Consider the following 11280-nt stretch of genomic DNA (forward strand, 5'->3'; position numbering starts at 1 on the left):
GAGAACTTTGTGCACAGTGCAAAGCTTAGCCTCCACCTCCTTGACACTGCCAATGTCTTCAGGAGGGTGTAAAAGACAACCCTACTCTGGGCTGCAGCTTTATGGTGGAGTGAATGGAAAGGCAAGCTGCCAGGGGACACAGCCCCACGGTCTGTGCCTTGTTCTTCATTCACTACCATGTGCCCACGTGCTGAGCTGGCTCTGAGAGCTGGCTGAAAATGAAACTTTTTTTGTTTTTTTAATTCCTCAGATTTGTTTTCAGCCAGCTCTGTCCTCTAATTCTTCTCTCTGTCCATAGCGGAAATCTATAAATAGGAAGGAAAGGTAGAACAAAAAGAAATTATGGGAAGGCACAGAGGTGGCAAGCCAGCGTTTTTCATCTGCAGGGCCCAGCTGACGGCTGGCGTAGTTACCCAAAATTACCCTTGCCTTTGAGTTGGAGAAATAGAGCTTAGGGGTTCATGACGGCTTTGAGGGGATGCACATACAGGCTGCCACTGCACACATTAGGTAGACCTGAAGAGGCAGTGGCATTCACCAGCACTGTTTTGTGAATGGAGCTCTCAGCAAGGAAGCTTTCCCTCTTGCCCTCCAGTTTCTTTACTCCTAGTTGCACTGTCATTTAACCCCCTGCAATCCCTCTCCTTGCCAGGTGGGCTTCAGGCATTTGCAGCCCATAGGAGCCATGGGTACCCAGCCTGGCAGCTGCTGTCTCTGTGTCATTCGGGTCTGAATATTGACACGAGTGGTTTGTAAAAGAGAGGGACCAGTAGCTGGTCCAGGACTCTGCAGCGCAGACAGCACAGCAGGACTGCAGGCTGGGGGGAACTGGGAGGAAGGGAAGCCAGCACTAATTTTCACTCCAACGAGCCCCCTTTGGCTCCTGGAGATGTACAGATGGGTGGTAAAGATCAGGGCTGAGCTGGGCACGGGGGAGAAAACTGTGCAGTGAAAGAGCCACAGGAGAAGGCTGTAGGGGTTTTGTCTGATTACTTAGCGCTGCGAGAAGCCCGTGCCGGCACCTTGAGGTCCCTCTCTTGCTGCTGGAGGGGACGGCCTTGAGGACGGTCCCGGGAAGGTGCCTGGGTGACAGAACAAGCCTTATCCCCGGCAAGGCTCATCGGAGCCATGCCCTCCACCCAGCCCCATCACACTTGTATCCCGTCCCCAGAGGATGGGGTGCGATGGCGGGGTGCCATGGTCCCAACGCAGGGCAGCCCCACCGCGGCTACCCGGGGCTGTCCCACGCGTGACCCCTTTCGCCACGCCACCCTCTGCGGTGTCACCGCCGGGCTGCTGCCGCCGGGACTGAGCACCAGCAGAAAGGCCGGGAGAGACCAGCCCCCCCTCCTTCCCCGCTCCCCCCAACCCTCATCCCGAGGGTGACGTCATGGTGGGGGAGGGGCGGGCAGGGGGAGGGGACCCCCGCACGTCCCTGTCCCCCTGCACGCTGCGCAGCGCGGGGGCCGGGCCGAGCAGCCCCGACGGGGCGGCCCCGGGGGCGGGGGGGGGTTCTGCCGTGCTATCCCCACCCCCGGGGGGCGGCTCCTCCGTGTGCGTGTCTGTGTGTGTGTGTATGTGTCTGTGTGTCCGTGTGTCTGTGTCTGTGTGTCCTCTCCCGCCCCCGCAGCTCTCCCGCCCCGGGGGGACGGTCCCGGCTGCCGCCCCCACCGCCGCCACACGGGACAGGAGGAACGCGGGGAGCGGGGGGAGTTTCTCGGCGATTTATGGGGCGGGGGGACACGGGGAGAGCGGGTAAATCCAGCCCGTGATGCCTATAAATGGCGCTCCTCTTCCAAGGTGCACATTTATTAAAAAAAAAAAAAAAGAAAGAAAGAAAGAAAGAAAAAAAAAAAAAATAAATAAGAAAGGGGGAAAAAAACCCGGCCGGTGTCATCCCCCCACGTCAGGGCCGGTGGTGGGCGTGAGGCTGTACTTCCTCCGCCCCCTCCTAATGGAGCGAACCATTCCCAGCCAGCCTTCCTCGCCCTCTCCCGCTGCCTCCCTCTTCCTCTCCTTCTCCTCTTGTCTCCCCCCCTTGTCTGCAAAGTCCTCCGCTGCTCGGAACTTGTTGGCAATGTCTATTTTTCAGCTTTCCCCCACGTTCTCCAAAGTAACTATTTAAAGATCTGCAGCCGCAAATGGTTTTACTAAATGTAGGATGGGACTTAAGTTGAACGGCAGTTATATTTCTCTGATCCTTGCTGTACAGATAGGTAAGTGGACTGCCAAATTCCGTGTCAAGTTGTGCGCGCCCCAGCCCGGCTGGTGCATGCGGGAGCGGAACGTCGGGATAACCCGCGCGGGGTCCGCGGTGCGGGCGGCGGGACCCCGCTCTCCGCTCCCCGCCTTCCCTTCCCTGCGCGGCGGCGGCGGCTTCGCGTTCCGGAACGCTGTCAAGGCAGGGGAGCCCGCAGGAAAGGCAGCCGGTTTCTGCTTTCTCGTGAACCACTTTTGGTTTTCGTTTTCCTAAAGCAGTGCATGTTCACTCATTCTCCGCTTTTTATTTCCCCTCCGCCTCTTCTTCCTTCTTTTCCCTCCTTTTCTCTCCGTCCCCACGAACGGTTGCGTTTGTATCTGGTTTTCGGATATCCCCTTCATTCCCTTCCACTTACAATCTGGTGACTCCAGTGCTAAGAAATTCTCCTCCTCTTCCCGAGGGACAGAGAAATAAGAACTGACACAAAATGTCTTGCGAGAGATCTAGCTGGAAAGTTTTTTTGCAGAAAATCAAGGGGACAAGCGAAGGTCTCCCTTTGGGAACCAGAACGTTCTCCCATTTGCAGAGCATCTTTAAACCAAAGAAAACCCATCACTAAATTAAAAGAAATAATCAACTCGAATGTGGAGATTAAACAAATAAAAAATTACTTTAAAAAATCGCGGAGTCCCACCGCCCAATCGTTAATTTTGTGCTTGGAGAAGACCTGTCAAAAATCGAGCAGGTCCAAAAAAATTTCTATACAGGCTGTTACTTAAAATAGAACAGGTTTCTTTCCATGCCGGTGTGTATTTTGTGTGCTTTGTTGCTGGTTTTGTTCAATATCTTGGGGTTTTCGCTGGTTGGTTTTGTTGGTTTGCTCTCGGGTTCATTTTATACTTTTCTTTCCTGAATTTTTTTTTTTTTTTTTCAGTTACGGATATTAAACAATCTCCAAGTTAATGACCACTTCGGTCCTATATAGGGAAATTTTAAAGATTAGCTACTGGATATGTAGATTCCCGGGCATGATCCAAAACAGGGTTTTAAGGAAAGGGGGATTAAAGCACGTCTTTTATTATCTAGACTGTCAGGTGTGGAGACCCCTTTGAAAATATTTTCCTGCAAAGGAATTCTGATACAATTACAAAAGAAAAATCGGCATTGCTATTTAGAGATCCTTTTGCTCTGTCACACTCCTCTCCAGAAAACCTCTGCAGCATTTTATGGGCACCAAAGCCAAAAGGGGGAAAGAAGAAAAAAAAAAAAAAAAAAAAGGAGGGGAGAATTAGAAAGGGAGGCAAAATGCCTTCCTCATCTAAAAAAAGGGGGGGGGGTGGGAAAGAAATAGTGCAACGAAATGTTGACCTCTGGGAAATGTGGTTAAATGATGCAAACCCCTACATTCGTATTACTATTCCATTTTAAATAAGGCTGAACTCTTCAGAAGGCCAGTTTTGTACTGCCAGATAAAGAAGGGGGAAGGCTTTATTTGGATGTTGTCCTTAATTTCAATCCTTGCAATTTTTGTTTTTGTGTTCGTTCATTCGTTTGGAGGAGGAGAAAGATTTTCTTTCTTTTGTGTTTATTTGGTTCAGCCGAGGACGGATTTTACTGAAATTTCAAAAGGCAGCTAGAGTCGCTGGGAAATGCCGTTCCCAGGCTGGCGCGAGCATGAGCAGTCATTTGGAAAGTTACCCCCAAATACTGCTGCACACCGCGGGGATGGTGGCGGTGCGGTGGCTTTGCGGTGCCCTGGAAGGGGACGGCTTTGAAGCTCGTGGAGGGCTTTTCTCCTCCCTGCTCCTCCTTCGGTATTTCGGGTAACCTTCCCCCCACCTCCTCCACACCTCCCCACCCCCGGAATCAGCTTCTGGTTGTCGGTGCAGGGCTTGCAAAGGTCCCCTGGCTTTGCCCCGTCCCCGCCAAAGGTTCGTGTGAAATGGATGCTCGGCTCGTTCCCAAAATGTCTATGCACCGGGCATTAAAAAAAAAAAAAAAAAAAAAAAAGGGGGGGGGGGGGAGAAGGGGGATTTATTGATTTATTTATTTATTTAGGCACAGGAGATTGGAGCTGTCCGAAATCCCTGGCATTTTGGGAGGTGACCGAGGTGGGGGGTGGGGTGAGCTAAGTCTCCGCGGAAAGGACAGGAGGGATGGACCAGTCGCAGGACTGGGAGAACGGGGAATGGGTTTCGGGAGGGGGCCCGGTCCATCACGGAGGGCTCCTGCTGCATTGCACATTGCTGCACACTGTTATCTTTAAATGGGGCGTGTGGGGTGTGGAAGGTCGTGGCAACGGCAAAGGCACAAGCGACCTAGTTCATGAGAAATCTCATTGTCTTTGAAGCAGACAGGAACAGTATTTATCCGCTTTTGCTTTTCCCCCCCTTCCTTTTTTTTTTTTTTTTTTTTTTTTTTTTAATTTATTGACGGGGTTATGGCAGCTTTGGACCGGGGATACCCTGTGCGGGAGCAGCTGCGCGGGCAGACAGGGCCAGGCTGCCCCGCGGGGGCGAGAGATGCTCGGCTCACCTCTGGTCCCAAATGTGAACCCCCCCGCAACATACACACCCCGGCCACAACCCGGGGCAAGACTCCTCTTGGAACCCCGGAATTTCAGCACAGCCCGGCACATTTTCTGCAGAAATTCGTGGCGACTCCCCCTCCTCCGTAGCTGCTGTAGCGAGATGGCGCGGGTTTTATAGGACATAGTTTTACCCTCGGGATGGTCTTCGGTTCTTCTCTATTTGTTTGCTTGGGTTTTTTTTTTTCCTATCGTAGCCAATGTCTGGAGCCTGCTGGGGGTTTGATGTGACGGCTGGTGCTGGTGTGTGTGTGTGTGTGTGTGTGTGTGTGTAGAGGGGAGTGGCCACCAACTCATGGTAGCGATGAATCAAACGGCAAGAGGAGGATTTGGGTTGAAACAGTCTCTTTTGGAGTCAGCCATTTAGCTTGTAACCGGTACCTGGCAAGGAAACACACACACCCCCCGTCACAGCCATTCCCTGGGGACACGGCGCAGGGGGGGACCCCCACCCGACGGCGTGGGCGGCAAGGCGCTCCTCCTCAAGGGAGGGGGGAAGCCCCTTCCCGCCCCCGCTGGCCGCAGCGACATCCCCCAGGCCTAGGGACACCGCGGCGTCCCCAGCTCCTGTCACGGCAGGAGAGCGGCTGGGAGCCAGCCCCTCGCCGTGCCCGGGTACCCCTGCCCGCCGGGCGGCTGCGGGCGTGTGCGGGATGCCGTGTGGCGAGTCCCGCGTCCCATCCCGTGCCGTGCCCTCTCGGGGCACGCAGGAGGAGCCCGTAACTCATTTTCTTTCCCCGTTTGCAGGCGGTTGCTCTTGTGTTGGTTCCTGCTGTACTGAACCGAATGCCCTTGATTAGAGCCGTCCCTAGGGATGCCTGGGAAGCGGGTTTGGGGGAACGGGGCTCACCCCGGCCCGGTCCCGCCTCGCCGCCCCAAGCATAGACACGGCCGGGCCGGCGCCCCCGCAGCTGTCTGCGTGACTTCGCGGTCCCTTCTTTGCGTGTCTCTATCTCAGCTCTTTCTAGTGATTTTTTAAAAAAATTATTGTTTTTAATTTAACTTTTTTTCCCGCTGCGCCTTGCACGATGTTTGCCCAGCGACCTGGGCAATAGGGAGTGTGTGCGTGCGCCTGCGTTTGTACGGAGAAACGCTCCTGCTGCTTCGAGGCGGAATTTTCTAACAAAGGATCAAGTCCGGGGGGAAGCAGGCAACGCATCTTCACCTCCCCTCCTCCTCTCCCCTCAAAATAAAAAAAGGGGGGGAAAGGGGAAAAAAATATTAATGAGATCAACGCAGCTAATCCACAAGCACCGAACCCTCCGTACTAAAAAAGGAAAGGGCGAAAAGCCCCTGCCTCACCTCCTCGAGTGGCCGATGGCGAGCCTGTGTCGGTCCCACCGCCCCTCTCCTGCCCCAGGTCGCGCCTTTAGCCAGGGCTGGGGGCGGGCGGGGGGAGGAGAAGGGAAGAGGCGAGCCGGGGGCGGGGGTCCGGGGGCGGGGGCCGGCGGTGCTGACCTGTGCCCCTGCCCCCGCAGCGTACCTGGTGCAGGCGGTGAGAGCGGCGGGGCGGTGCGATGCGGTCTTTAGGGGCTTCTCGGATTGTTTGCTGCGGCTGGGCGATAACATGGCCAACTACCCGCAGGACCTGGACGACAAGAGAAATCTCCAAACGATCTGCGCGTAGGTCTTTCCTCTCTCCTTCGGGGCCGCGGGGGGAGAATGGGGGTCACCCGGGGCTGGGCAAGGGGGGGCGAGGCTGGATGGTGGCGGGAAGGAGGGAAGGAACGCAGCTAACGCGGGGGTTACGCTTTGGGGTTGGATTCTCAGCTGCAGGGCCCCTCCAAGCTTACTGTCTCGGGGACGGGCCGGGCTTGGGGAACAGCGAAGTCTGAAGGGAATTTTTACAATGTCTTTTCATTTTTTTTCTTTTTTTGCCTCCGTGAATCTGAGGTGGTTTTTTTTGCTGGTTTATTTTCTTAGGTTTTTTTGTTGTTGGTTTTTTTTTTTTCCTCTCCTTCCCTACTTAGCTGCTCTTTCTATTCTTTCCCTTCCCCCGACCTGCGCTGGGGTACTGACATTAGCTGCACTGGGATCGTTATCCCTTTCCTTATTGCTGCCTGCGGGACACACGCTCACCGGCAGGCTCCGGGCTCGCCCCGCAGGCAGAGGCCGGTGGGAGGCTGCCCACCCGGGCCGGGCACAGCCGGTGCTGGGGAGGCGGCTTCTCGGCGAACAAAACGTAATTAAAAAGGAAAAGAGCCCAGTCATGACATGAATCGCCCAGCGGCGGAGAGGCGGCCGTCCCAGCGCCAGCTCTCTTCTGCCACCTCCATCCCCAGGGAAAGCGCATTTGCCCCCAGTTTCGCCTCGCTCCTGGCGCAGAAGGGACAAGAAGGGAAGGGCAACGATAAAGGGGAATTATAATAATAGTCATAATAGTTAAAATAGTAATAATAACAATAATAACAACAACAGCAGCAACAAAAATATTAAAGGGAGAAAAAGAGCTCGCCTTGTGAAATGGTGTCCCGCACGGGGAGGAAGAGACGAGCATTTTCGATATGTCTGGGAGGAAAAAAACCCACCACAAAACAACAAAACAAAAAACTCAAAACCAAACCACAAACACACATTAAAAAAAAAAATAGAAAGCAAAAAGTGGTTGCAGCACAAGGTGTTTTCCTTGCTTTTCGGTGCAAAATCCCCCCGTTTAAAAAACCCAACCAAACAACAAAGAAACAAACAAACAAAAATATTTAGAAACGAGATAATATCTTTAGACATAAATAAGTTTGGAATAGTTTGGGGGTTTTATTTCGCTCCGCAAAAATAGGGAAAGGAAAGGAAAGGAAAGGAAAGGAAAGGAAAGGAAAGGAAAGGAAAGGAAAGGAAAGGAAAGGAAAGGAAAGGAAAGGAAAGGAAAGGAAAGGAAAGGAAAGGAAAGGAAAGGAAAGGAAAGGAAAGGAAAGGAAAGGAAAGGAAAGGGTGAAGAGATGCTATAACACTGCTCTCTTTCTCCCTAGAGATTTCTGAGTCAAACACACAAAAAGGCTGGCACCTCGCTATAAATGCTGGGCTGAGATTTACTTTGTGTCCTGCAACAGAAATAAATACTCAGGGACGGCAGCATCTTGATATGATATTTTTTGCCCTCGAGTGCAAGACCAGATGTGATCTTGATCTCTAAAAAGTAACTCTTTCCTAAGAAAGACCCTTTTCCCGACCACCTCCCACCATCCGATTGCCTTCGCCCTGTGCCGGGATGTGTACTGAAGGAAGATGGTGAGAGATTTAATTTTCCTTTGGGAGATGCAATTACAGCAGAAATACTGCAGGAGAGGCACACTCTTAGACTCTGGCTTCTCAGTATCTCATTATTTATTACAAATGTAGCAAACATTGGGAGTCTACAACCAGCTTAGAGTGCTCATAAATTAGAAGCAGTAGGACTACTTTGGAAAAAAAAAAAGGAAAAGAAAGAAAATCAAGACCCAGTTTTGTAGACGTCTGCCATGAGGCGTGGGGGAAATAGAAGGCGGACGGCAGAATCGGGGTTATTTTTGATAACCCAGATACTGCAGGAAAGATCCTCCAGTACTCTCCCTATTCCGGGACGACGGCTGCCTGTCCCGGCGACAAACGCTGGTCCAGTCCCGGTGAAGAAAGGATTTGGAAAAAAAAAAAAAAAAATTGAAAAAAAAAAAGGGGAGATTTTGTGCGAATAGCTGGAAATTATCCTGGGAAAGCGAATCTCTTCGATGCCTATAGATCCCTGGCCACAGATCAGGAGTCCCTCCCGCTGCGAGGCGCCCAAAAGAGGAAGATGCTCCTTCTTCTTCCCCCTACCCTCCCTGCTTCTCCTACTCTTCCTCCCTGACCTTTTACCTCCCCGGGGAATCTCCCCCGAGGGTTTCTGCACGCCCCACCCGAAAGGGTGCCTTTCCCACCCGTGACGAGAAACTCTCGGGACGAGCCCGCGGGCTCCCGGGCTGGCTTCTGACAGCCGAGCGGGGCGCGTCCCCTCCTCCAGCCGGGCACAGACCCCTCCGCCAGAGACCCAGCAGAGCAATTTTTACACCGGGCTGGTGCCGAAGGCGGGGTTGGGGATGGGGGGGACCCCCGAAACCTCAGGCAGCGGCTCCTCCCAGCCAGCCCAACCCCCCCCCTTTTAGGCATGCCCGGCTGGGCTCCGCCGGCGGGAGGAGGGGGCGGCGGGCCCGAGGGGCGGGCCCCCTTCCCGGGAAGGTGGGCGCGTGCCTGTTTTGACGCCGGCTGCTCTCCCCTCCTGCAGGTACTGGGATGATTTCCACGCCTGCACCCTCACAGCGCTCACCGATTGCCAGGAAGGAGCGACAGACCTCTGGGAGAAATTGAGACGGGAATCCAAAAACCTCGATTTCCAAGGCAGCTTATTCGAACTGTGCGGAGGCGGTAGCGGCGCGGCACCGTCCGTCCTCCCGCCGGCCTTGCCCCTGCTCCTGGCGGCTCTGTGGGCCGCCCTAGTGACCTGGCTGCCTTTCTAGGGGGGCGAGCACACTCACACCCACACCCTCTCCATGTGCTGGATCTATAGAGGAAGTGTCCATCCGTTGCTTTGGGGACGTTGTGCTTTTCTGTGGTTGATGATGATGATGATGGTGATGGTGGTGGCTGATGATGGTGAAACATCCATGTAGGACTGTGGAAGCGTTCTCCCTTTTTTTTTTCTTTTTTCTTTTTTTTTTTTTTTTTCCCTCCTTCTTTTTTTTTTTTTTGTGTTTATTTGCCAAAACTTACCAAACAGGCAGCGGCGCGCAGCCCAAATCGGACCTCAGCTTTACTATCGCTTCGAATCAAAAATAGAAAAAAAAATATAAAGAAACAAACTCGAGCCCTCGTTGTGCAAACGCAATCTCAGGAACGGCTCTGGGCCACCTACTGCTAAGGCTGTAACCGGCCGGGTACCTCCCGGCGAGCCACGGGCTCCGCTAAAAATGTGGCAGTGTGCGAGGCGAGAACAAAAACCGCAGACAGGAAAAGGCACTGGCGAGAAATCCAAGGTAGATGTCCACGTGTGAAGCATATGGTGAATAATTCACAATCTCTCATCTTTCCTCCACAGTCGCTTGTTTGTTTTTTGTTTTTGGCCATTCCACTGGAAAAAAAAAATTAAAAATTAATAAAAAAGAACATTTTTCCTCAAGGGGAAAAGAGAGCGAGAGAGGGAGAGAAAGAGAGGGAAGCGAACAGCTAAGGAAGGAAGGAGCAAGAGAAAGAGAGACGTATCTCAATGCCCGGAGGAACGAAGGAATGCTGCTAACATCTCTGAGAGTTTACCTTTACTTGCTGTTCGAAGGCATCTTTCCGAATTCACTGCCTTTAATTTTTTCCTCCTCTTTGTTTTAGATGTTACACATAACAGTAAAATATCTGACTATCCAACCGTAGAGATCACAAAAAGGGGGCTTAAATGTAAACCTAAATGAGAAAAAATACTAACAGCAAAAAGATTTTGAAAAAAAAGAAAAGAACCTTGATTTTAAAAGAAAAGAAAATGTAATTTAAACAAAAGTTTATTATAAAGTCAATTCAGCAAAAAATAACAAAAAAAAGATTTGCTACAAAGTATAGACAGAAGTATAAAATAAAAATTATTGTTTGAAATGAGAGTGTCGTCCTTTTTATAAAATATGCCTAGCGTATCTTGGAAAGGACGGGGCTTTGAAGGCAAGGAAGTCTAAATCTTGAACCCATCCCTTGACGAACACGGCAATTTCAGTTCAAACAAGGACAGGGTGCCTGAATCGCATAGCCGAAGCCTTTCTCTCTCTCTCTTTTTATTTTTTTTCCCTTTCCTTTCTTTTCCTCCTTAAAAATACGCTCTAAACCCTCCCACCCTCCCCCTCGTCCCGCTGCTCCCGAAGCCGCGAACCGCAGCACGCCCGCCTTCCCGGCCGCCCGTTTCCCGGCGCAGGGAGCCCCGCGCAGCGGCGGGGGCGGGCGGCGCGGCTCTCCCGCGGGCGCCGAGCGGTGCCGAGCCCCGGCCGAGGGAAGGCACCAACCACCATTAAGGAGGAAGGCTGCCGAGCCGGAGCCGGGGCGCAGAGAAGCCCTTTCATAATTAATAAGGCAGCTCAGCCGAAGGAGCAAGGGGAAGGGGGGACGGGGTATTGATTTCGCAGCAGAAGCTGCTCTAACCTGGGCTATTTATAGCCGCCTGATGCCTTTATGAAGAAATACACATCAAAGAGTAAACACGTCCTTTTTACTTATAAGAGGAGAGCCCAGCTGGCGATCGGGGGTGGGTGGGTGGGTGAGTGGGTGATGGGGAGGTAGGCACCGCGAATGGGTGCGAGGTGATTTACTCCGCTGGGGAGCCGTTGCCTGTGCGATAGCTCTCCTTTGCCAATGTGTAGGGTGGCAGAGTCTCTCCTTCGCCCCCTCTCCCTGCTCCCTCCTTTCCCAAGGTCCGCAATGTAATGTGTAAGCAATAGCAAATGTAACAGTTCATAAATCAAACAGTGGGTCGCAAGCCAATCTGCATTTCCCAAACGGATTGAATCCCAGCAAC

At 52.6% G+C, this 11280-nt stretch overlaps 1 protein-coding gene and 1 long non-coding RNA gene across 2 annotated transcripts; one reads left to right on the forward strand and one right to left on the reverse strand.

The window, feature by feature from the left end:
* Positions 1 to 2039: 2039 nt before the first annotated feature.
* NRN1 (neuritin 1) lies at positions 2040 to 10373 on the forward strand. Its single transcript, XM_014885834.2, has 3 exons — positions 2040 to 2216; positions 6266 to 6410; positions 9022 to 10373. Exons 1-3 carry the CDS (start codon positions 2162 to 2164, stop codon positions 9251 to 9253), a joined length of 432 nt encoding a protein of 143 aa, XP_014741320.1. The 5' UTR covers positions 2040 to 2161; the 3' UTR covers positions 9254 to 10373.
* Positions 4596 to 6161, reverse strand: LOC148225299 (uncharacterized). Its single transcript, XR_015805364.1, has 2 exons — positions 6090 to 6161; positions 4596 to 5168 (listed from the first exon to the last, which is right to left on the reverse strand). It is a non-coding gene; the product is annotated as an uncharacterized LOC148225299 (long non-coding RNA).
* Positions 10374 to 11280: the final 907 nt, after the last annotated feature.

Source organism: Sturnus vulgaris, chromosome 1 (genome assembly GCF_052056855.1).
Source record: "Sturnus vulgaris isolate bStuVul1 chromosome 1, bStuVul1.hap1, whole genome shotgun sequence".
NCBI lineage: Eukaryota > Metazoa > Chordata > Aves > Passeriformes > Sturnidae > Sturnus > Sturnus vulgaris.